This window comes from Eleginops maclovinus, chromosome 23, assembly GCF_036324505.1.
Source record: "Eleginops maclovinus isolate JMC-PN-2008 ecotype Puerto Natales chromosome 23, JC_Emac_rtc_rv5, whole genome shotgun sequence".
Taxonomy (NCBI): Eukaryota; Metazoa; Chordata; class Actinopteri; order Perciformes; family Eleginopidae; genus Eleginops; species Eleginops maclovinus.
The window spans coordinates 12,497,632-12,524,796 of NC_086371.1; the positions used below are offsets into that span (position 1 = coordinate 12,497,632).

At 38.6% G+C, this 27,165-nt stretch overlaps 1 protein-coding gene and 1 long non-coding RNA gene across 6 annotated transcripts; one reads left to right on the plus strand and one right to left on the minus strand.

Annotated features, from left to right (window-relative positions):
* Positions 1-556: 556 nt before the first annotated feature.
* On the minus strand, positions 557-26,201 carry klhl4 (kelch-like family member 4). 4 transcript variants are annotated; one of them, XM_063876327.1, is made up of 12 exons: positions 26,027-26,194; positions 23,019-23,118; positions 13,663-13,830; positions 12,416-12,552; positions 11,882-12,078; positions 9,002-9,214; positions 7,749-7,935; positions 7,446-7,670; positions 5,642-5,804; positions 4,332-4,544; positions 2,287-2,458; positions 557-1,934 (listed from the first exon to the last, which is right to left on the minus strand). In XM_063876327.1, the coding sequence occupies exons 3-12, from the start codon at positions 13,803-13,805 to the stop codon at positions 1,875-1,877; spliced, it is 1,710 nt and encodes a 569-aa protein (XP_063732397.1). In that variant the 5' UTR covers positions 13,806-13,830; positions 23,019-23,118; positions 26,027-26,194; the 3' UTR covers positions 557-1,874. The 4 variants fall into 4 exon arrangements, with proteins under 4 accessions (XP_063732397.1, XP_063732396.1, XP_063732395.1 ...); XM_063876326.1 differs by lacking the exon at positions 23,019-23,118 and having other exon boundaries at positions 26,027-26,201; XM_063876325.1 differs by lacking the exons at positions 23,019-23,118; positions 26,027-26,194 and adding an exon at positions 21,358-22,298.
* On the plus strand, positions 6,149-11,115 carry LOC134859684 (uncharacterized). Of its 2 annotated transcripts, none has more exons than XR_010165138.1 (3): positions 6,149-6,318; positions 7,258-7,376; positions 8,970-11,115. It is a non-coding gene; the product is annotated as an uncharacterized LOC134859684 (long non-coding RNA). The 2 variants fall into 2 exon arrangements; XR_010165137.1 differs by having other exon boundaries at positions 6,156-6,524.
* Positions 26,202-27,165: the final 964 nt, after the last annotated feature.

Here is a 27,165-nt window from a genome sequence, read left to right on the forward strand (position 1 = left end):
GTAGGTCTTTTGGTTATATTATACCCTCCAGAGGTGAACTAAGGGGAAAGCTATTATCCTTTATTGATCTCCATTACAGGATCTGACAGATCAACAGAAATAGAAAGTTAGAGGAGATTTATCTTCACTTCAAATGAGATACAGATTGTAGGAAAGAGGCTTTGCTTCAAAATAAAAATAGAAAATGAGTGTTCTATTTGGTGCATTCTGAAAAAAAACTGTGGCCCTACTGTATAAGCCAAAATTGTGTATGCAAAAACAGTCTAAATCTTACCAAACAACTGAGAGGAGGGTGAGGCAGAGGGAACTATTTGGATGGTAAACAAGCAAGCAATAACAGTCGGTCCGCAGTCTGTCGAGCGATGTCCTCAAACATGCTTGCATGATTTAAAAAATGGGTGCTGCAATGAGAAAACCACTGAGGTTAACGCCAACATCAAAGTAGCTTCCAAGTCTGTTTAGTCAAAGAATCGGTTTAGTTTACTTAGAGCAGAACAAGAGAAATTGAAATCTCCCAGCTTAGGCGCCATATTCAGCGCCAAACATGGATTTGAACTTGCAGAGAAGACTGAAGGAAGTTTATTTATAGGTTTGCATGCTGTACAAAATTGTGATAAAAACTAACATTCGGCCCCAAAAACAGTTACAAAGTGTTCTTTTTGTGATAAAGTTATTAATGGTGTTACTTTTATGAATAGAACAATCAACTATGGACCTAAGAATTCGAAAACATATAGGTCAAATCTCGTTTCTGAGTAATGCACATAGGACTCAGATAGCTGGTTTAGTTGCACTTGCTGCCACTTAGACATGGGATGCTTATTTTCTAAATTAATCCAATGGTGATGTTTTAAATGATAAGATCATCTACATGACCCCAAAAGGCATCATATCCTTACAAATACAGAGCAGACAGGGATCTTGATATATAATATAGTATAAATCAAGCCAAACATTCGCTCAGCCAGCATGCCCAGAAATAAAAAAGAATAATAACAATAATAATCACATCTGTGTTTGCCACTGGTTTAGGCATGATTCTAACAACACAAATGTAGTTTCAGAAAGTCCACAAAAATCTGTACAGCAGTGTGAAATATCAATATGATATGTTTTCGGTAATTTACAATTTTGTAAACTTTTATTAAATGTGTAACAAGACTTCTAAGACAAGCAAATGACTTTGGTGTTCTGCAGCTACAGTCTCAATAAAAATGTTCAGTTATATATTTTAGCAAAAAGTTTGATTTCATTCCTGTTCTTCAAACCAGCCTGGACCAACTCATCACAGCGGTCTTCTTCGCTAAAGAGTAGGAATCTGTACAGACCACTCACTAAGGAAAAACACACGTACTTGGTTACATTTATGTATCATAACAACTTTCATCGAGTGGCTATAAAGTGAAATATAAACCCCAAAATATATTGTATGTGATGGCACTGATAAGAAAAGTCTCTGTTTAGATGTAAATTAACCTTCAGGCTAATTTACTCAATATGTCACTTGTACGTTAAATGTTACTGACATACACAGAACACTTCCTAAAACTAACAAAACAGTACAACAAAGCCTTGGCACTTGCTACAGCTTAGCCAAGTCTGAAAATTCTTGATCGGTTGAGAATGTGGAGAATGTGCATTGCATTCCAGTTTCTGAATAAGTCCTCCCCAGTGGGAAGGCATGTCCACTAATGATAGGAACAATGGTTTATGGGCAAGGCTCTGTCTGTGTTTCTCTTTGAAAAACGTTGAAAACCGAGTTAAAAAGGAAAAACATGACTCTCGAAGGATGTGTCCTTGATCCGTTGTTTTGTTTGTCCACTTTTCTTCGCCACTTTCTCATTTGTTTCCCATGATGTCGTGAGACAAAACGCTCAAGGCAATTTCACCACCACCACGCAGGCGCCTGCCCTGCCAATGTTGAGAGGGACCTCCTGCAGGACGACAGAGAGGTTAACATGCAGCCTCCCATCTGAGGCCATCTTCAAAAAGAATCCCATATACTTCATGCAGATAAGAGGGTTACAGCGGCAAGAGGGGGAAAACAAAGCAAGCTTAGAAATATTGATAGGATTCAACAACTGCAGTGGATTTATGTTCCCAAACGATGTTAGCTGGAACCCTGATGTTATGTGTAACCATTTCTAGTAAAAACAATCGGCCATTGCTTTAAAAGGTTGAACCATTTTAAAAGTTAAATATCCTCTATTTTTTCATTAAATATGAAACAATGTCAATATAATATTTAAACTGTGCTATGTAACAACAGGATGAATTGGGGATTACCTCTGTCCACTCATTGTTCTGCGCATCATAGGACTCGACAGTGTTCAGATATGACTGGCCATCGTATCCACCCACAGCATAGAGCTTGTCCCCCAGCAGGCAAACACCCACTGCATCCCGGGGAACACTGAGGGAGGACACAGTGGTCCATGTGTCCGTCTTTGGGTCATACCTGTAATTGCATCATTTTACTTGTTTTTGCTTTATGATTGGTATAAAGAAAGGAATGTTATGTTAACATGCTTTTGTCTCCATTGTCCTGTGTTTTGATGGTGTCTATAGTATGTTTTATGTGTAATGTTCTGTACGTCAAAAATCCCCACCAAAAGTTTTCTAAAGTCTAAATATATGGTCAAAAAGATTCATCGTATCAGCATTAATCTTAAGAGTAAACAGTGTCCCCTCCCCACAAATTTAAACATCCTTATGTTCCCACTCTTTATTCACAGATGTCTGAATGGTCACTGGCGGCAAGTCTTTTTTAGCACCAATAGAGAGCCAGATTTTAAACTTAAAAAGCAAAAATTGTCTCTTGGACAGATGCTCGTGGCCACTGGGTCTACAGAGGGATTCTTTTTTTATCATGCTCTTCGCTCTTTTGAGGGAAAGTATGACACTTCATCTGATTCCTCTTCAATAACTTATTGGTAATGGAGTCATTGATATGTATAATACAGTTTTAAGCAGAAAAGGTCCACTGATCATAGCACAGTTATTAGAACATTTTGAAAATATGAATGCCAAAAACACAGTGGCAAAAACACTGTCTGGTAAAATAAACTATAACAGCCACACCAGGCACTGATCATCTCTAAATTATTCAATATCATATATCTCTTACTTGTTTTACTACCTAAAATATATGCATTTACAAGTGAAAGTTAGGGTTAGGGTAAAAGTGTTAACACTGATCTTGGAAACAGTCAGACATTAAAACTGTAGTGAGGGACTTTTACATAAATGAACATATGTTACAATGAAGACCTTGATTAACACATTCAAACAATGCTAATGCAGCTGATTCCCGGGAGGGAAAGCTCTCTGTAAAATGCAGTACACCAAAGAAGTTGTGGTGTCTGTGGCGACTTTCCCAAGCTGGAGCACAAATGCCTGCAAGGTGAGATAGCTGCATCTCCTCCGCCCCCAGGAGCGCTCTCATTAAATCTTACTGTGAATTGTTATTCCTTTATCCTTCCTCTGAACTCAGCTTATTTTTGTATCTGGAGCAACAAATCCACATAGCTGCTGCTCCGTTGCTGTGGTCTCTTTTTTGTGGTGATACCTCTCACAACCAGAAGTGGGTGAGAAAACGTCCATTGGTCCAGCATTATCATAATAATCAACTAAAAATCTCAATACAAAATATTACCAATGCTTCCAGTTAAGTAAAATCACTGTTTAAAAGATCAGAAAAAAGACAGTGCTGAAAGAATATTTATCTACTTTAACCATCTGTTATTTGAGAAAAATTAAATGAAAGAAAACGATTGGAAAATTAAACATAATATGGTGCAAAACAGAATATAAAGGTGTTTCTATCCTACAAATATAGTTAGATTTATTTAAAGTCATAAGTAGGGTTATTCCTGTTTTCCCAATATAACCTCAATTTACAATATAATGATGCATCGGTTGTTGTTATTTCAAATTGTGAAATCAAAAGCGTTTTCTTTAAATACATTTAAAAAAATGGTACGCACATAAACATGAGGTCTAATTTTCAATATATTGCGATAATTAAATTACAAATGGGGGGCTCTACTGTGAGCCACATCACATTCAGATTCAGGAGGGTATTATGGCCACCAGATGGAGCCAGATACTATGAAATAAAACAATGTGTGGAAACTATGATCTGTTCGATTGAGTCTTGTAGTATAACACAGACGTGTCTTAAAATGCAGGAAAAGGGTGGGGATCAGGAACAGTTTGTCTCGCTTTTGTTCTACAGCCTTGTCCCCACCCATGACTGAATTCAGCTGCAATCCAAAACCTGTTACGAAACATTTAAGTGTGTTTTCTCCAGAGAAGAAGCTTTCACCGACCTTTCAACACAATCGGAGAGCCTGGAACAGTGGTTAGAAGCGGGGGCGTCGTGTCCGCCTACGGCATACAGGAAGTTGTTGTATGTTGCCACACCCACTCCTCCTCGCCTTTTGGCCATGGGAGCACACATGCTCCACTTGTTGGTGTGCGGATCAAAGCACTCCATGGACCTTAGACAGGAGCTGCCATCTCGACCACCTACTGCAAACAATCTGGGCAATACAACAAAATGAGTTAAAAATCTCAAACATCAGAGTTTAGTACATAGGCTACTGGTCGATCTGGCATGAGTAGCTCACATCAGATGTTTAAAAAGAAATACATGTCAAAACAGTGATAACATGACAGATGTTGTAAGACAGAGCATTCAGTAGTAAATGTCATTTTTCAAAGGTCCTTTCCTTGAGAGGGTTTTCTCCCAGAAAGATCACATCACTGTTTTAGTGCTTGTAGCTTACAGGCCCAACAGCAAGAAAGTAGAGGCTAGGGAAACAGTTTCCTTGTTGTCTATTTTTGACCTAGATGCAGAAATATCTCAGCATCGACTTTAACACTGAATACTGGATGTAGCAGAGCAGCAGCCTCTTTTCTCCTTCGGCACAGAAACATATTTAAATTAGTGAGAGCCGGTCTTCTATTTGCTTAATTTACTTTCAAATAATGTTGTTAGAATTTAATTCATTTAAATATACAACGTGTTTTAAAGTCTAAATTACACTGTATAAATTACCTCAGAGATCAGAACAGCCCTCGCTGTGTGCTGCTGACTACTGCAGCCACGTTGTAGTTTATCTCACACAAACCACAAGGGCCGATTCTGCATTCAAGACGTGTAATGTTGTCAAACTCTAACTGCACTAATGCTGCAATTCAGCTTTTCCTGGACCAGTGCACTACAAATTACAAAACCATGCCTGTGTTAACGTATGATTTATTTCATGTTATGTTTCAGTTAAACATTTCACAAGGCAATTTTCTGTTCATGTTTATTTAACATTTTGTTTGCAAAATCAACTTTGGAAGAGTATAACCTGATGAAGTGAAGAGGACAGTGTGGAGGAGTCTTTTGTTCTTCAACACTGTAACATTCATTTTTTTTCTTCATTTAAAAGGGCGACTTTTATTAAAGCAAACCCTGCACCACTTCACTGTTTGTTTTGGCTTTACAGATGCCACTGACCTCGACCTCAGAATCCAAAATATTTCAAAGATACAGAAATATTATAATATGCTTTTCCTCATAGTGTGAGGTTGCACATTCTTAGCATTAATGTTTCAGTAGTGCTGTAGGTGCGATTAAGTAACTTACTTTCCATTGAGTGCTGTGACTCCCATGGTGCTCCGTGGTGTCGACATACTGGCCACATAGTTCCACTGTCTGGCCTGCGGGTCCCAGCGCTCCACCGTGTTGAGGTAGCTCCAGCCGTCGTGACCTCCCACAGCATACATGGGGCCCTCCAGCACAGCTATACCTACACAAATAGAAACAAGAGATACATGTGACCAAAACAAACCTGCAATCTTGTTTGGTGATTAAGTAAAGAAGTGAAAAAAATATCTTCAACACGACATCTTAAAATGTAATTTTGTGTATTTATATATTGTATGTATTTGTATAGAATGATCAACATTCAAAGGCATTACCAAACCAAACCAAACTCTTCTTTCAACAGTTCTTAGAAAGAGCTGAGAGAGTGGTACATTTCTCATTTTAGATTTGGGTAGAATGAGTCATGTAGCTGACCGACTGAATTCAGAAAAACAGGAAGACTATAAAGCTGCATGGTTGTTCCTCATTCCCAAGTAACAGAGGAAAGTGTTTTCACCCAGCTACATTGCACAGGATGTTTTACACAATGGATTTTTATATTACCACCCTTATTTCCTTTGGTGATAGTTCAATTATTTTGACGGAACATAAGGGAAGGACCGCATTCAACAAACCTCGAATGACATAAACACTGTCAGATTAAAGCTATTGTCGTGGTGAGACTCCTTTTTATTGCCAACTAGTGGCTTTGGAATGAAAATAAATACTTTTACTTGTGCTTACTGATAATGCACACAGCATGAAATGGTTGGGCAGAGATGCTGGTAGACACGAAGCTTAAATTTATTCAGACTGAAAATATGCATGTCACAGGCAAAGCAGCAAGAGGAATCTGCTACGGAGAGGATCAAACACAACACAGGTAATCTGTACGGTGTGATCTCCTGGGCTGGCTGATAAGTCGGACCACAGTGGCTGAGCGGGTTGAACTCTTTGACAAGATCTTTCTGTTCTGTTACCGAGACCTGTTTCAACTGTGAATCAAAATGCTTCTGATATGATATTTATTGGGCAGGGAAGGGTAAAGAGGAGCAGAGTCAGCACAGCATGCCCAGCTTTGATAAGCGAATGAGAAAATATCAAAGGTCTGCGTATCTCAAAAAGAAATGTATGATTATGTTCTACTACACGGCATCATGACCCTCCTGAGCATGCATCCTGCAGTTGTTGGTTTTTCCTAACACCAGGTTGCCTGACTAAGCTTCTACATCATAAAAAACTTAACAATAAAGTATAAATACATTTGACTTAAATATGAGGAAAAAAAACACAATAATAAATGGTAGGGAGAAAAACATTGAGATATTGAGAACATGGAGATCATTTTATACCATATGGTGCTGAAAAGAGAAGATTTGTTCATCAATAAATGAATTTTAAAACATTGATATAAGAAGACTAACCATTCTTGAGTTGCAGCCTTACTGACATACTACTCTATTTGCCATTAGAGCGTCCAATTGTTGGTGTACATTTTAAAAAGATTGATGAGTTTAAAAGTGACTATATATTTTGGACTGGCAAAGTAATGTTTGTATGTCTTTAATCAATAGATTATGAAAGAAAACATCATTAACATGGCTATTCTTTTTCAGGATCACCTATTCTCTATTGATAGTAGAGTGTATATCAAGCAAAAGGGCCAAGGGTCGAATTAAAACCCCTGCTGCAAAGGTCTTAGTGTGGCACGTGTGCTCTACCAGGTGAGCTGCAGGTGAGCTGAATATGTCTATTCCTGTTGAATGAAGTAAGTTGAGCTGCATTTATCTCATTGGACACTTACCGAGTCCATGTCTGTGTGTTGACATAGGTGGCATGGTGGACCACACTTTGTTGATAGGATTGTAGCACTCCACCATGTTGGACGTCTTGAGTCCATCCCTCCCTCCGACCACGTACAGCTTGTTGTCTATTACTGCTACACCAAACTGCAGCCGGCGTCCATTCATTACTCCAACTTGGACCCAAGTGTTAGTCCGCAGGTCGTACTTCTCTATGGTGGTGGAGCCTTCAACCACAGCATGTAATACAATTAATTGAAATACAATGTTGTGTATTCATACCATGAGCATACGGGCAAGTATACCTTTGGTAGAATCCATCCCTCCTACAGCATAAAGTGCGCCCACAGTGGACTTCCTAGGTTTGGTTCTTGGGCTCTGAAACATGGGACGTCTCTCAGGCAGGAGATGGTACTTCATGGCCTCCATCAGAAGCTTTTGGCATTCCAGATCATCAGAGAACATCTTGTTGTTTTCCAAATCTGCAAGGAGCTACAATACAAAAAATTACATTAATAAGCTACATTGTTAAAAAGAAAGAAGTATTTCTTGAACAATAGAACATGAAAACATGCCACAGTACAGGCACAATATACAATTATGAAACCTCTATTTAATATTGAACCCATGCAGTAGATTATAGCTTTTGTTGTTTCAAGAGACAGTTTTTTGTTTTGTTGTATTGAATGTTTCAACTCTCATTTCATTTTTTAGGAAAGGTATTTAAACTATTGATATTGTGATGCCTGCAAGTTATGTGGAACTACTCTGCTCATCTTTTGAGTTTATACACTAACGGTTATGAAAATCACATTGATTATTTTGTTTGTTTATTTGCCTCACAACCAACAACATCTCCCAAGACAATTGATGAGATAACTTCTGTGTTAGATAATATTTACCACTTATTTGTGTTATTCCTAACAACATTCACTTCATAGTTGTGTTGACAAAAATCTTGTGGGTTGGGTTTTTATTTCACCAATATAAAGTCAGAATGAAGAACATGTGCATAATTAGTCTTGGAAGTCTGTCAATGAAAATAAATCAGCAATCATTTTAGAAAGTAGATGTTTTCATAGTTTAGATCTGGCAAATACTGCTTATCTGGGTTGGATGATGTGTAAATTAGACAGACATGACACAGTTGTAAATGCTTCTTATCTGAAATACAGCTGTCATAAAACTTGAGTTGCTGTGCTTGAAACCACAATAAATCAAACATAGGCAAGCGATTTAAAGTCTGGCAATGCATATAAAAAAATATGTTCAGCTGTCATACTGTCAGTTGGATTTATTATTGAGAGTGGATTTCTACAGCCACTAAACAAAATGATTATTGACAATGCAGTAGTTCACGGCCTTTCAGTGGTCAACTGGATGTTAACTGGGTGGTTATCTTTCAGTTAATGTATGAGACTTATAGCTGAAACAGCTAGTCAATTCCTCATTTAGTAGATTGACTTTCAAACTAAAATGCTATTTTGTATGGCCTGGTACCAATATATATATATACCTTTTCCTAGACATCACCTTACCCCTTTACCTGTTATCTCACCTGTGGAGGAAGAAGAGGCAGGCGGATGAAAGAGAGCAGCACCCCGAGGTCTTGTTGTCGTTGCTGGACGTCGTGCCGCACCCACATCATCAAAGCCTGGAAGATGGTCTCCTCATCGGGCACGTTGATGTCATCGCTGGAAAGCAGCTTAACAATCTCAGCCGTGGGGAGCAGCAGGAACTCCTGGTTCTGAATGACCTCCAGGAAGTGTTCCTGGAACACAGAGGAGATGTGTAGGAGGCAGATAATAATCAGTCATTAGCTGAGGAGTATGCCCGGGGCAGCGCAGTGTGAGTGTAGTTTTGTTTCTATACCAATGAGGACTAAATGGCATAAGGAACAGAGACATGAAGTAAAAAGGATGCAAGTAGTAGAGAGCTAATTTAGAGGAATCGATCAATAATTGTATATATAACTAACTTGAGCTCTAAAGATAAATTGACTAGTTGTCAACTATTACATTTCATATTTTTACAAGGTTAAAAAAGTGAATATTTTCTGGTTTTGTTTCTACTTTATGACAGTATACTGTGTTTACATTTTTTGTCACAGCAAGTTATTTAAAGACTCTATTGTCATGTTTGGCAAACACTGAATGACACTGACCAAACAATTAATCTCTTAATAGAGAAAGTAACTGTCAGATTTACTGACAGAGATAATAACCATTGGTTGCAACCCCACAGATTATATTGATGAAATACACTCTATTTCTTACACAATTTGAATGAACAGATTAAACTCATCTGGCTAACTATATAAAAGAACCAATATAGCACCGGGCTAAAACTCAATCTGGCATAAAACACCTCCAGATAAAGCCTCTTTAAAAGCTTATGCAACATGTTTGCTGCTTATTGTAGATGATACCATTAAGCCTTTTGATGAGAAACAAAAGGGCACCGCTCCCGAACATTACCATGACACACATACAGTGTCCAGATTTTGTAGAAGCCGGTTTCTATTGCCTGCCTAAAGATTGATCTTCCATTTACTGGCCAGTAGCCCAGGCGATATTACAACGCTGCATGGCTACCTCTTCAAGGACATTGTCTCTGGGCAGCTCCATTAAAAATGATGCTATATTAAACACCCTCCTGCTTTTGCTGTATATGTTATATCAAACATTAAAACAGATGAAAGACATAAAGAGCCATCCGTGCCATAATCACGCAGTGATTTCTTTTTTTAACTGGGCAGCTGAATATTAATTATCAAGCTGCCTGAATAACTCTGTCTTGATGCTCAAGAATTACAAAAAAACATGGATACTATTGATCATCAACGTGCAACAAATTACAGCAATCTATTATGAGAGAAGGTTTTAAGAGCTTAACAGAAACAGCCTTAATGAAATGAGGGACATCTATTGATCTGTTGTGGTAAGAAGGAGGGAGAAATGCCATCCAACTCTTTGACGTTACTTTAGACCAATTATTTGTGATTACCAGTCCTGAACAGCTGACAGCCAAATTGAAAGCTCAACAGAGTGTTTCAAAAACATTTAAAAGCATGTGTTTTCAGATGCTGGCAAACTCATTGGTGGTAAACTGCTTGGAAAACAAGATCAGCGGGGGAGGAAACTAATTGATTAAACTACTGCAAATGAGTAATTCTGTAATAAGGTGTTTTCTGAGGAGGAATGCTGATGTTTAGGGGAGTGAAGCAGCATAATTACTGCTCAAGAACATTTTAGTTACCAGACTATTTGCAAGAGATGGCCAAGTCAGATTGCTATATTCTCATATTTTAAAAAATGTACATTATTTTATAACGTCTCATTTCCAGTATTGTGGCATGTAACATAAACATGTGTTATTGCTGGAAGAAAATACTTTCATCCAAAAAAATAAAACAATACAATTTTGTACTGCAATATAAAAAGGGCAAATATTTCATAAAGGAAAAGGATGTATGAGGCGGATCTCAACTGTGCCTGATCATGAAAAACAAACTTATCAAAACAAAACTTGCTCCACTCACAACTGAGAACGGACTTCCAGGAAGCCCACAGCTCTCGCTGCTCATTACAGGAATGATTGAACAGGAAGTTGCCCCTCTTGTGCAGTTTGATGATTAGATTAACCTCCTGGTCCTGGATGGGAGCTATGTAAACAGACTGAGCAGATGTCCTCTAGGAGATAACGCCTGCCTCATGCTTTCACTTCTGCATGGCCAGCAAGACGTTATCTGAAAAATGTGTACATGAATCTTAATCCAATGCAAATACTCCTTGCAGGCATATATATATAAATAGCAATTTCTCAGGTCTGGCAGTGCCCTAATCAATGTGAAGCGTAGTGGTATCTGGTACTGACAGCCATATAACCAAATTAGTTAAAGAGAAAGCATGAAACTTTTCAATTTCTATTCAAATGAGGACGTCCTCCGTTTCTCTACTGGAATTAAATGAAATAAATAACCCAGAAACAAATAGGTCATTATTTTACAGGTTGACAGGTTTTGAAAGACATTAAATAACATGTTATTTGAATTCCCAGCCTAGATGTCACAATAATTCATTGTGTTATGTTCATTATGCCAAACCCTGACGCCATTGACAAATATTGCATTTACAAAATAATGTTTAATAACACGTGTTTCTATAATTTTAATTAGAAAAACATCTTCTTACATTATCTTACGAAGAGTTCATTTGATTCGCTACATGGGGATTGTCTTTCCTGTGAAAGTAACGTTAATTAAATCAGATGTTTAAATCATCTTTTTAATGTTAAAGCTTCCATTGTCACAGCTACCCTTGTGTAGTATTGCAAAAAATAGTCACTTTTTTCAGGGTTCAGGGTTCAAACTGTAGTTACAATATGAGTAATTAAGCCCACCCAGCCATATTAATATGTTCCGTATTCGCCCTTTTACCGTGGTGTAGTTGTGAGCCACATTTAGCAGGTCCACGCAGCCCTGGGCATCTGCAAAGGAGCGTATTCCCAGGCAATTGGAGGGATGAAGCTGTTTCATCAGGAAGTTACAGCAAACCTGGATGACTTGTGAAAGCTGGAGGAGGCAAGCTGCCGCCAATAAACTCTCAATGGTCTCCTCTTTCAGCTCAAGGACACCTGCAATGTCAGGACAAGCAGAATGTATTTTTTATGTCATGACCGGTGGTAGCCGTGATGACAAACACATTGCGGAGAGAATTATTAATATCGCAAACTGGATCAACAACATTCAGTTATTTTACCCAACTATAGAATCAAAAAAACTGGGGATATGGATATTTCTAACAGCAGACTTATCACAGGGGGTTTGTCCAGTAAAAAAACAACACTGTTGAATTGCTGCAGTCAGTAAGCCCAGTGATGAATTGCCTTATTGATCCATTTTAATCATGCTGGATTTCAGAAGTCTCATAACTACTTACAAGAGCTAGTGAATGTCTTTACGAGCACTCACCGGTATAGGCAAAATGAACCAGGGACCTGAGGGCTTCTGGATCGACTCCCTCCATCTTGATCTCCTCCTGCTTTGCCTCTCTCACGTCGCTGGTGAACATAGCAGCAAAGTAGTCCGACACAGCACTCAGCACCAGTCTGCCATAAACGAAACACCGTTAATTAATGCTCCTGTACTGTATTAGTCGGCCAGACTATATAAGTGAGATCCATATGCAGAATATTTTAAAGGGTAAAATGAATCAATCATTGTGATTCCTGAAAATGGGATATTTTTCCAGTATATTCTATTACAACGTTCTGTATATTTTCATGGAGTATTGTTTCTCAATGTGATTAGTTCTGCTTCTGTGCTTGCAGAATTTGTGGTATTGTTCCCCCCACATTCTGTAACATTTAGCTCGTTCAGTATTTAATTAATCTATCCCATTGTCTTCAAGTTGCTAATAGTTACTCTGGTCCAACTTATGTTTGCTCATATGTCTAGCTCACATTACACAATGGTTGATCATAAAGAGAAGGCGATAAAGGAAGGGACGGTCCAGCAATCGACATCTACCTTTCAATTATGTGTGGTTCATCTTGTATTATTTTTGCTCTCTACACACAGATCCTGCTTTACCTAGTTTACAAATATAAATCCGCATTGAACAGGCAGTCAGAAAACTGATGATTTCAACTAGGTCAGTCACTTTAATTTCTCTCTGTGGAGTATTCTGGTTTCTGTTTCATGAATTTGTCTTGATGAACTAGGAAAATGTGCCAGCAGGAAGGAATACACAAGGTGAATGTGAGGCTTCTCTGAATTTAGGGGATGTCTTGCGATATGATCAATTCTGCCAGTCAACCGAGGGCTTGATTCCCAAATATTGACATCTCCATGTATTGAATCACACTGCTCTTCCACTGCACAATTGTAATGTGGAAATGAGGAAGTGCAGAGGTGTAATTAGATGAAAGCAGTGTGCATTATTTAGATGCAAACCAGTGAGCACAGAGTATGCATATCTTTCCTGTCACTTGTAAATCAGAAGAATCTTGGTCTTGCATTTTAAAGATTATTCGATTATTCCTCAGATGAATCGGGCCCACAAAAAAAGTTAGCATGCAAAATGTGGTCCAGACCAAAGCCTGGGCCCTCGCATCTGCAACCTAATGAAGTGAATTCAGATGAGCTTCTGTATCTCTAAACTAAATCGATGCAATGTAATTAACGAAAGCAAAGAGGACTGAAGCGCAAACACCAACCTGTGAGCAGGTATCTTATGATCCCCCGCTATCAAGAGAACATCACACAGCTGCTTGTGCTGGAGGTAGGTCTCCATCTTACGGAAAGTCTGTTCTGCATGATTTGTGGCCTGGAAAAACTCATCCGAGGAGTTGTTGTTCATTTTGGAGAAGGTGCTCAGGGCCAACCTGTGGAAAGGAAGACATTTTGTTGAAATAAGCTTTCCTCTTAGTTTTTTTATTTTGGAAATATAGTATGTAAGAATTAGTGAGTCATAAGCAACGACTTCACTTGATCAGGACTTCACATAATGCAGACAGAAACAAAGAGAACACATTGGACACTGTAGGTGAAATAACAAAGACATTTAATGTAGGCGGACTATTTAATTAAAGTAATTAATTAAACCAACCCTTGTTTCCTCTCCCTGTCCCCTATCATAAGTATGAAATTAATTTAAAAAATAAAATAAAAAAGCTGTGCGACGCAAGATAAACAACATGATATTGTGGACACAAAAAGGCTTATTCAAACACATCACACTCTACTCCCTGAGGTGTATCTGCTGCTTTATTGCCACTCTAAGCTGAAATTAAAAATGTTATGGACAAAACTCCATACATAAGTCGATTACTGAGCACTGCAGTCCAATGGGACAAGCGAGCATCCCAATCTATGCAACAGCTTTCCAGACGAAAAGTCACTGCGTTTGTAATGTGTGTATGCCTTCGTGTCTGTTCGTGTTTGAATCTACATATCTGTGTGTGCACGTTGGTTTTCCAAAGACAGGGACTTAACAAGTGAACAAGCCTGTTTCTTACAACATTTTGTAGAGGCTGAGTCCCTGTCCCTACAGGCTGCTAGATTACATGCGGCTCTACAGGCACCCAAGTAATCCCTCAGACACGTGGCAAATAATGCAGCCCAGACACTTTGGTGTCCTTCACAGAGCTAGTACACTCATTGACATTTAGGGTTGTTTGTTACGCTACATAAACAGACCCAAGCTGCCTCTCCAGGGGAATTTACTGTCATCTCACGGTCCTGTGGCTGTTTAAAGACAGATTTTGCTCAACACTTAATATCCCTGCTCATTACCACTCATGCGCCAACATGAGTGCTGCATAAACTAGTAAAGTTACAGATTTGTCGATACAATGAGATGAAAACCCTGTCATACTTGGTTGCACAATATATTGGCACATACAAAGATTGATAACACAGGAGGGGTGATAGGGGTGAAGGCTCTTATTGATATCCTGATTAACACACTATTATAAAGTTTTTTAGCCTAGTGTGTGATTTCTCCTCTTTGATTACCGAAAGCAACATTTTCCCTTGGGGATTTGTTTATACTGCCCTCCGGTCACTGCAGAACCCTATTGTCTAATCTTTATTGGGATACTTTATGCTAAATGCAAGAGTAATTTATTACTCTGTCACGATAATTCCCCACTGACTCTGGAGTCTTGGAGAGGAACACCAAACAAGACTGAATAAGCAATGGGGCCGTAAAACTGAGATGCATTGCCTTTGTATTGGCTCCAAGGCATGCTGTAAGGATTTTTCATGCCTACCAATCTCTCAGACACTAATTGCTTTGGTATCACATTCTAGGGAGCAGTAAATTTCTCTAAGGGGTATATTTCACTTTCAGTAGAGAGTTGGATCATCAGAGGTATAGCCCAATTTTATTAAGGCACTAAAGCCCCAGAACACCTTACTCCAGAGAAACTGCTGTAGGTACATTGCTGTACATCACATACTACTGGGCAATTCACAGAGTCACACACCCTAACAGGGCCTGTAGATTTATTATGTGCTTGCATTTGTAGAACCGTACAGAACAATAATAAAATTCCCCATATAAATTAATAGAATAACACAGAGGGCTTCTACTTTTCATCCTGCCTTATCCTACAGTACATGTGACGTTTTCTTCCTTGACTGAGCACATATCACCTGAAGTCTTGTCATTTCCTCCTCACACCATCCTGAAGTTATCACACCATAATGTGACAAATTGGATCTGAGGAAAACATATTCATTTAAAAAACCTAACATGCTTTTCAGGTGAAGGGACAATGAAGCACTAGTCACTCACAAAAATAACACATGAGCTTTATGAAATATCGTGTTTGTGTTCCTATAATCATTCTGACTTCTCGATGGGCCAAAACTGTCAACATAGTTGAAAAGTCAGACAATTCATTTTGGTTAGCCAGGATTAGCCTGTAGCTGTAAAGGTTATGAGTTAGACATGTTGCTGAGAATCTCAGTCTTATTCCAACTAATGTCAATTCCATCCCTTAACAAGAGGGAAAGTCGTGCCTGGGCCAAATGGGAAATGTCTCTTTCAAAACGGATTATAACAGCCATTTGCCCCTAAAGGCTGCTGAGTAGCTTGGGCTGGGTTGGGAATCTCACAACTCCAACAAAGCCTCATGCGGCATGTGCCAAGTCTATATATTCCATGAGATCTCTATGCCTCTGTGCTTTGACAGTCTGTATTACTGTCATTCGGCTTTGTGTAGAAAGAAATATATACACTGACTGTAATAGCTTGATCCCGGCAGTAAGGCTGAGATGATAACTCTGTACAGAAATAGATTTTTCTCTCTGCACTTTACTATCTCACTAAGGCTTCGCAGCAGACTTCCTTCTTCTCATTCCATTGTGATACCGGACATGCTTAATATTGATAATGATGGAGGAAATGAAGCTGCATATGGGATCCATGTCTTTTGAAATTGGTTCCGAATGTGGCCTCTGAGCCCTTTATGTGAGAGTCTGCAATGGAAAATTGATACTGCTATTAACATAAATGAAATATTGCCTTCTTACAGCTTTTACCCACAAAAGTGATGGTGGAAAAGTCATGTCAGCAGAATTTCTGCAAAAAGCTAATGAATATCTCAGGTGGCATACTAATTGATGTTTTGAATATTAAGAAACTGCAAGAGGAGTTAAATCTTACACAAAATCATCTGTCAAAGTATGTGTGTTTAATAATGAAAATCTACATAATTGGCTTGAACACTTAAGGGAAATATCTGCTTGAATCCACTAAGGAATCATGGGCCAGGAAATGAACATATTTCAAAATAGAGAATACATTTTTCGTGTTGCTAAGCACAGAATATTAAACCTGGAACTGCCTTGAAAAGGTATGGCACATTTTAATGAGTTGGAAAGTCTTAGTTCAATATTGATATTGTTCACAGATTTACTTTGAATACACTGAGCTCTGCCTTGTAAAGCTAGAAAAATTTGATTTAAAGAGAGTGTGTGTGTGTGTGTGTGTGTGTGTGTGTGTGTGTGTGTGTGTGTGTGTGTGTGTGTGTGTGTGTGTGTGTGTGTATGTGTGTGTGTGTGTGTGCGTGCGTGCGTGTGGGCGTCATATAAGTAAAAAATGTGCAGATCTTAGCAAAAAGCTTTTCCCTGTTTTGCTGATGGCAGGTTTATTCACATAGTGTATGAGACTGTCATCATTGTTAGATCTGTAATTTATTAACATGTTGGTAAACAAGTTCATCCATATTATTAGAGCCGAGGAGCCTGGATTGCATGTGGTCTATACTCTGTAAAATACATTAGATCTCTAGATACAATATGGATGTCAAACCTTTCTAGTTCAGTGGGTTAAAAAGGTTCAGATTTAAACATATTTTTTATTTGGGAGACCCTAAAACTACATGTTTTAAATGATCTAAATAATATTGTTTATTCTAACCATGCGTTTTACTGAAAAGAATACTGAACATCTTTCTGCAGTTGGATATGATTAAGAAAAATTATGTTGTCTAAACTATGACATTTGCAGCTTGATAACAGTTGTCCAAGATTCTTCTTCAATGCAAATAAGTAATCGTGAGTGCCTGAGAAGTCATAGCCCCTACTAATAGTGCCGGTGTAAAATCCATAGAAAGCTGTGTAAGGGATTTTTTTCTTTGAACTAGGTCCATTCGGGTTGAAAAGATGACTGATCTGCATTGGAACAGAATTGAGTTATGTGTCCTGCATATAATACTGCTGTACCTCTGTCCACAGCCTTCTGCAAAAGCATAAGGAGGGGTTATTGAATCCTCTGGTTTGATCTTTACCTTCCATCTGCAATGGCCTTGTTGCACACAGAATGCTGATTTGGCAAAGTTTAAGCATGCTCAAAATCAATGATATGCGATCGCAATATCTCCTACATCCCTGAAGATGTCATTTTGATATTATGACAACAGATATACTGTATTTTGCAATTTACCGCCTCTTAAGGACGCCTCCGCTGGATGTGTCACAAGGAGACCGAGACCCTGTGGTGTTATGAGACATCCAACAAATATCTGAATTACTGCTGTTGACGGGGTGAGGTGGTGGTATTTCTTTCCCAAGGCGGTGGAGAGGGAATTGAGATATCATTCAAACTAACAGTCCGCTGACTCAATCCTCTGTTAGTGTTTATGTGGGAGAGGTCAGGGTTTCTATTCCATTCAGGTTCACTTCTGTCATATATTCTCTGTCAACGATGGGGAGAGGTTATTTGGATGATAGTCATGAGGACACTAAAAATATACAGTATATATGTTAATTTAGAGCATTAGGAGCAAGGGTGGAAAACAACGTGGGATTATCCGCTGCTTACTTCACTACATTTGATTTAACAACTCTGTGGATAAGTACCAGTTAGTCAGATGTAAAAGGTTAGATTGGCTAAATACGATATTCATAGAGTATCTATGATGATGGGATATGTACTAACATGCATGCGCTGCCAACCCAGCTACATAAAGAAAGAACAGACAAATGTGTATTACAACACAAACAGAGGAAGTGTGATTCTGTGCTTAGGATGCCAATATTCCACTATATCTTTACAAAGCAAATATTTGTTTATTGCTTTATTAGTGTTCTGAATGCTTTACATACATTCAAGAGAAAGCAGAGCAACAATAAGTAGTTCAGCATAGACCACGAAATAAATCAATCTACCTGAAATTCCTTCATTACTCACCAAGGCAGAATTTTAGAATGTGTTACAAAACTTTAAAAACTACACCAACATGCAATGACAATAACAAAAAAGACATAAGCTCAAGGGGTCCTAAGACCCTTCCTGCTGCCTAATAACCTCTGAACTACTATACATTTGCATATGCATTTGTGATTAATAAGCAGACTAATACTAAGAATACATTCTTAAATTCAGGCTCATAGCTCAATGTATAGACCCCTTTTACTACAGTATTTACTCCAATAGTACACCCACCCAGTTAGGATGAGATATTTTCTTCAGTTAGTTCAGTTTGACAGCGATCTTGAATATTAATAACAACATCTATAGAAGAATGGAATAAAGTGGAGGGAAAGATTTTTTGGTAGACATTGAATGATACTAATCACTGAGGGGCACGTCACACAACGAGACTGACACATATTTTTCCAACTACAGAGGAACGGTTAAAACTTTTGTATTTTTCACAGGCAGCAGAACTAATTTCTTCATTCTGCCTGAGGGATTGTGACAAATTATGTGTCAAGGATTTATGATGTGAGACGTAATAGGGCCACCCAGCTGGTGGAGTAAATGAATGTGCATAGCTCAGTGACATCCACACATCTACTTAGCCTTGGAAGAACATACAAGCCATGATATATCACACAGTCACTAGCTGAATTTTTAGATCTAAATGCAGTGCGTATCCAAACCTGTCAGAAACTAGTGCTTTACAGATATTAAAAGACTGCATTAACGTTGTACACCAACTTAATTGAACAGTCGCATCATTTCACCACATGAAAGGATCTACTTCCCTGATAGCCCTGATAGGTCAAACTAATTTGGCAGCCTGCTATTCAAGCCACTGCATGAACAGAAAATGCACATTTCTTGATTTAATAATTATGTAAAATAGGTGCAGAGAGTATGGTTTATTTAGTTATATGAAGGGATGAAGTGATGGAACTGTCTGTCAATATTCTATACAGTGTTATTTAGAATAATGGAGGATATGTTTTCTCTGACATTGTTGACAATTTTGCTTACGAAAAATCAACAAATAATTCAAAACCCTTTTTGTTTGTTATATTACATTGCTGATTATCATATTCATGAATGCATGTCAATACAAGGATAGCCAAGATATATTTTATGATCCACCAGAGCAGAACCATTTTAATATTTCAGTGTTATTGTCAAAATATAATGGCTGTGCTGTATTTTACATGGTCATCTTGAACTCAAGGTCCCCATTGAGAGCTGGCGAGTTGAGAGCTGGCGAGTTACACATTTTTACCTTGAGGCACATATTTTATGCATGCATTTTTCACATACCGGCACCCCAAAACATGAACATCTGCCAATTATAACAACACTGAGAGCCGAACGTCAGGCTGATTCCAAAACTGTATCTTAACTCAGAATAATTCATGCTCTGTTCAGGGAAATCAACCGTCCACTGCTCGTGGCATTGATTTAATCCACATTGACACATTTTTGGCTGTAGACAGATAGTTTGTATTCAGAATTACCTGTTTAATCACGGTGAGCTCTCTAAAACAGAAGGTTAGGTTCACTGTCATTGTCCCCAGGTGCATGAAAACAAAGGCATACAGGGAAGCTTAAGGACCAATCATCTTAGAATGTCACAGACCAGATAAAAGGGAGACTTGGGCTTTTCATCCTTGATGTGAGGTGCTTTTAGTTGTTTCTGAACCAGCACACACACACACACACACACACACACACACACACACACACACACACACCCACCCATATCTCTAACCTGTTTACTTCCTGGAGGAAGATGTAGCATCACAGAGGGGAGAGGGGGGATATAACACTACCTGGAAAAGCAGGGGGTGGGATTTATTACTGGAAAAACACATGCATGACCCTGAGAATTGGGCGTCAGGATTTGTGAAACGATGTTGTTAGGCAAGAAATTAAATAATACCCATGATAGCCTCTAGCTATGATAGCTTTTGACTTATAAAGTGGGTGTAGTTGCAATCTAAATAAATCATGTCACTGCACTGTCTCTGTTTTTGGTTCCTACATGGTTACATGATTCAACGGCTATTTATCACTTTTAACTCCATGGAAGAATGCATTACTGTAATGTGTAAAAACTCATATTGTCATACAATGCATGTCATTTGGATCACAACACAGACAACGGAACAGATAAAGCCTTAGCTTTTGGTCTGATGAATAATTAAAAGGGGTCTATATTGGTTTATCCTGCCTAACATGCTGTGGACAATAAGAGTGAGCTTTCCCCCGGTGAGCCATGAGAGCAGCTGCCGAGCAAGAGTAAATTGGAAAATGAAAGCTGTGAATGTATCTAGATTTTGCTTGATTAATGGATCTACAAGCAGGATGAAAGTGTAAATATTGAATGAAGTTAAGAGGCTCTAGATACATATATGTATGCATTTAGTCTCAGAAATATTTTAAACAGATTTAAAGTATGGCGTGTAAGTAAGCAACATCCAAGCAGTGTTCGGCTATTTATTGCTTTTCATATTTGTTTTTATAAAACATCATCAAAACTATTAATCAGTTTATGATGTTGAAGCAGCTTTACTTTCATTAGGAAACTTGAAGAGAAAACTTCTTACAAAAATAGCAGATATCGGGTTCGGCTTAATAAGAATATATAAGGTAACTGATGTAGAATGAATCTGTCGCCTAAGAATCAAATGTCTCCTAGCTGTCATACCTCTCTCTGGCCTCCACCTCTGCAGGTTCCTCTGTGCTGCTTTTTACATCTTCCTGGCCAGTGATGGTGTCCTCCTTTCTTGTGGTGCTCGGTGAGGAGCTGCTCTTTGAGGATTCCTCGTTGACCTGGAGACCCTGAATGGTGTTTTGCTGATGGTGCCATGATTGTTGACCTGTTCTGACATAGACAGGTGTGGGCCCTGGCGTAGGTGCCAAGATACCGTGAACCGGGCTGTTAGTCTTTCGTAGTCCTCCAATGCCTCTTTCACGTGAGTGGCTTTTCAGCCGGCCCTGGACAGGCGTCCCTCTGTGGTCCAGGCCATCCTGCTGGATGAAGCCTCCCACCCCGCCACCGCCACCGCCTCCACTGCCAGCAGAACCTTGGGAAGAATGGCTAAACCAGCGCCAGCGGAGCCTGAGGATCTGTTTCACATCAAATTCTTTCTTTCCCGACACAGACATCCTCCTCTGGGTTTGGAGACGAAGGCAATGGTGCTTGAGTCCCCAAAAACATGGAGAGCAGAGAAGAGCCTTGATTTCAGTCCTCGGCTCCTACAATGTGACTCTCCTCTTCCGTTGTCTCACTACTATCATGACCACCCCCTCCTCCTTCTATTACTCCTCCGTTGTTCTTTTACTGGAGATGGAAAGCAGTCCTCTGCAGCTTTTGTTCCTGTGCCTGAGACTACTACCCTCCCTCCAATTCTCTCTTTCTCTCTATTTCTCTCCTGTGCTACTGCTGTTTCTGTTTGCTGCTGCTTCTGCTGCTGCTGTGCTGCTGGAGCTGAGTTAATGCACATGCATGATCCACACTCCCTCCCCTTCGTCTCCCCTGTTTCGCTTTCTCTCCCTCTCTCCTTGTCTCTGCTCTGCAAACACACACTCGCACGCACGCGTACATGCACACGCACACGCACACACACACACACACACACACACACACACACACACACACACACACACACACACACACATACACACACACACACACACACACACACACACACACACACACACACACACACACACACACACACACACACACACACACACTGAGAGATAGACATATATACTATGAAAATAAAATGAGAAAATCCCCAAAGCCATGCCCAGTCCTTTCTGATGCTGTTCTCTGTGTCCCTGTGTCCCTGTGTGTGTGTGTGTGTGTGTGTGTGTGTGTGTGTGTGTGTGTGTGTGTGTGTGTGTGTGTGTGTGTGTGTGTGTGTGTGTGTGTGTGTGTGTGTGTGTGTGTGTGTGTGTCTGTGTCTGTGTCTGTGTCTGTGTGTGTGAGTGATAACAGGGCTCACTGCTCTTGCTGTTAGGGGGGTGGGGTATCACAGAGGCAGGATGATGAGGTCACACCTTAACAAAGTAAATCACTGCTTGCTCAAGCAGGGAAAGAGACAGACTATACTTACTTTCAGGACTCTTACTGTAGAAGGACCTTGTAATCTATTAATGTATGTAAATACACATGCATGCTCATCCATACAGGAAAATCAGATACATTAATAACTATCTTATGAATAACCAACACACACTTTCATAGGTGAGTGAAATGTATCTCACAACACACATAATTTGCAGTCTGCTATTCCACAACAATCTGAATCCAATTGGAAAATTTCTTAGTATATGTAGCCATGCAGAAAATATATTCACCTTCAGTCACTGTCTTGAAAGCCCCCTGCGATTACAAGTGAAAAACTGCATCTGACGAGCTTTCAAGGTCAGTAAGCTGCCCCTTCCTCTTTCAGGGCTTCTGAAAACATTTCAAGATGGATCATATTTCTGCATAAGATAATTGCACCATGCAGCTTAATGAAATACCATTAACTAATAATTCAAAAGCAAAGAGAGATGTGGAACCATGCACAAGGTTATTTGGAAACATAGTAAGCAGTTGAGTAGTTAACAATTAGGCCGCGATCACATGTGGGTTACAAGGCTGCAAGGCTATTATGTGACAAGAGCCGATCATCCCCCATTCACTGTGCAGAATGACATACGTTTTGAAGCAGTACATTTTTATTTTTGTTCACTTAAGATCTCGTAGGGCACATGTTTTATCTGAAACATTTGCATATTATTAGATTAAGTAGATACTTGATTTTTTCATTAAAAGTAAACCCAAACTATTCACTTCTCTTTGCCAGTTCATCAGTACCCATGACCACACATGTTGAGAACCCCTGATGTTGGGTGATATGTCTAACCTATTGGATCTTGGTGTTTTAAATACTTTTTTTGATCCAGATGTCAAAGTAAGCTGCACTGGATGTGCACTTGGCAGGTTGTAATTGGATTTATCAGTGGATTGTAAATCATGCAAGATTGTGAATTACAACAAGTTTTACTGTATCTGCTTGATACTGCGTAACATCTGGTCAGGGTTTATGGATTTTTACACTGTAATAACCCGATCAATGTTAATGTCCTGCACCTGAACTCCCTTTGTTTGCATCTTTTTTTATTACTGCAAGCTTACCAACGGATAAAGTATAACTGTAGGGTAGATAGCTTTTATTCCTGTGAAACAACTGAACATAAAAAAGCAGCAACGTTTTCTGATTCCCATTTCCATGACAAAGGAAAGAGAACATTGCACTCAAACTGCTGGATTTCAATATTGTACATCTCTCATCCGCCTCCACAAACCTCCCACTGCTGGTTTGTAAGAGTGTGCGTAACCAGCAATTGTGTTCACTGATCTCCACTTAAATCCTATCTTAGTATGTTTCTCAATGGGCACAGCATTGATTTGACCTGTCCAACATTTTTGAAATATCTTCAACTCACAGAAGGCACATTTCCTCCATTCTCGAACTATAAATAAGATATTTGAATGCCAATAATAAAATGAACACTTTTTATTTAACTCAATAATGCTTGTGCATTTTAGCATTTATAAATAAGTCACAGCTACTGTAAATGGTCCTTCCTACAGAAAATTAGCTGAGAAAAATGTCTTTTACACTTTTGCTATTTGTATTCTTCACACACCTCAAACAAAACAGTACAGAGATTATGATTACTACAAGAAATATGTTATACAAAATGTTCTAGGCATATCATTTTTCAAATCAACTCTCTGGGAGAAACTAAAGCGGTTGAAGGACTGTATGAAGTGTGTGGATCACCCTTTGATTATATCCAAGTTTTTATGCTAATGATGCAATAAGAGTGGATGAGCTTCAAACATTATATTCAGTTAAGAGGCAATTCACTGAATTGTTAATGACAGCTTTCTCCAAATTCTTGAATGGATTAACAACAAATAAATAAAATACAATTCATATTTTTTACATGTAGTAAATAGCATATTTAGGGAGATTTTCTATACCTCTAGAAGGTCTTGGTGAATCATCATAATAAAAGGCCAATAGAGTGAAATATGATCTGAAGTATAGTACCCAGCTATCACAAAGGGCACCATCTGGCTGCACTCCTCATGACACAGAAGATGTCAAATGTCAGACAGGTGTGGTAAACCACATGATCATCGAACAACAAACACAAAAGGGCCTTTGCAATCTGGGGTTCTGTATTATAGAGCTGCCTGAGTAGATCAGAGCTTAAAAATCTGTCTTGTTTTTTAAACTTTTAAAAACCCTCTGTTTTCAGATTTACTTTTATGTATAAAATATATATATTTTACATTGTGTTTGCTTTACTTCCTGTGTTTTAAAACGTATTTAGTTGCTGTTTTTAGTCAATTCCCTTATACTGTATGTGTGTTTTGAAAGGTATTGTCTACATAAATAATAATAATAATGCACTTAATAAATAAAGTTTGTTATTATTATTATTATTATTATTATTATACAACTATTCTTCAAGTGTAAGCTGTTTTTCATTTGTGTAGAAAGAAATGTAGACCAATAAAATCTCCCTTGCCCATGCCCAGTCTACTCTGCTGTTCTCTGCGAATGGATATACTGTGTAGTATGTGAATATGGGAAAACATTCCACCCCCAGCGATGACCGCAAGAACTCGCAACAATATAAAGTATTGCTACTTTTAAAGATGAGGGCAAAGCTTTGTGTGTTACATTTCATACTGTGTTTGGCAGTTATATTTAAAATCTAATTGACCATTGTCCATATTCAGAAGACTAAACAGAGGAGATAGCTCAGCAAATAAAATGCAATGACAAAACAACTACACACACTAACACATGCTCAGCTGCACTTGCAAAGCGAGAGCAATTCATACCTACATAAAATGCAAATTAAACATTTTATAATAATGTCAATACTGCTTTTCAAGGTGTAATCTTTTGATGTTACATACTTGACCGGATTTGACTATAACCAGGATGCAGATACAAAATGCAGCCTTACACTTACTATGGAGGTCGGAGGGGACACATTGAAATATGAGAAAAATGACATTTAATGTTGCATTTATGGCTGAACCAACTGCCCTTACAGCACCTCGTAAATCGAAAGCATACCTCGTTGTATACTTATCAACACTCAACCACCTTGCAAGGTAAGCAAGAAATTGCTGTATTCAGAATACAGATTAAACGATTATAAGACTACTTTTGGTTATTTTAATGAGAAACTGACCAGAGTTACTGGTTAGTGTAACATCTCTTTCTGGCAATACCCTCATATGTATCAGTTTACAACAAATGACAGTTATTAGTTATCTTTCCTCTTACCTGAGAAACGGATTCCAATTGTAACTTCAAAGCTTGAAACAGTCAAGTTATCTTCCAAAATGGATAGCAAATGAAGGCTAACTTCATGTAATCCAATAATTAAACTTCACAACTGTGTTGGACCGTTCAAACTTTTCCTTCTCCTGTGTAACTCTTTCAGCACAAAAGTGTTTGCCTCGCTAAAAAAAGGAAGGAGGCACTTTCCTCTTTTAAAGGAATTTCCTGATGAGTTCCTTCCTGTTCACTACAATAACAATTGCATTCAAACAAGTAGGAACACTGGGATCACATCCTGCGTTGAAGGCAAAACTCCTCTTTCACAAAGCCTTAGCCTACAATACATTTTCCCGTAACATGCGATAATTAATTTTGTGTGACCAATATCTATAACTGCAGCCTGAAAAAAACTAGAAACTGCCACTAAATGGCAAATATAACACTTTGTCCTGAAGTTAAATTCAAAGGATCAGTAAACGCCTGTTCTTACACTATTTTACTCAGCTGGTCAGACTGTCTATCCTGAATAGCCAAAATTTGAAACTCATGGCTCGACAAAGAGGACAAAGACAGGAAAAATAGTAGAATACAATGTCGGGGTACCTTTATTTTTTCTGAGGTCTTCCATTCCATGTTAGTTTATAATTACAAAACAATGACACAGAAGCAAATATTGAACTTTTTACTTCACTACATTTATATTTCTTCTTTTCTGCCCTTTCTTTCCAATGTTGTAAATAGTTTTCTTTACATTGTGTGATAATGAGTTTGACTGTGATTGGTGTTTGGAGAGCAGTGTTGTTCTGAGAATGGTCAGAGTGGGTCTGAGAGGAGGCGGTTAGCCTCAGCACCAACTGACATAGGGAACTCTTTTCTGGGTTTAGCTCTTGGCTTTGGAGGCCTTTGGAGTGGAGGGTGTCTCAGGGGCTGGATATAAATTGGTTAAAGAATGTTAGTGCTCTCTTTTGAATGTTACTTATCAGTGGGTATCTGCCTGATTCTAACTGGGTAAACTAGATAAAACTAGTTTCACCCCAACAATGCATTAGTATAAACAACCTAATGAAAATGTAATAATATAGCAGTTGCAGAGACCATTTTTCTGGGGGATGAAAACACGTAATTTTGATACTTAAAGAAGA

Coding starts and splice junctions, on each gene's coding strand:
- klhl4 (XM_063876325.1), bottom strand. CDS start 21,818: ATGTCTGTGTCGGGAAAGAAAGAATTTGATGTGAAACAGATCCTCAGG. Junction 9,215..11,881: donor TGGCTCACAACTACACCACG/GTAAAAGGGCGA, acceptor TCTGTGTTCCAG/GAACACTTCCTGGAGGTCAT. Junction 1,935..2,286: donor AGAACAATGAGTGGACAGAG/GTAATCCCCAAT, acceptor GTCGTCCTGCAG/GAGGTCCCTCTCAACATTGG.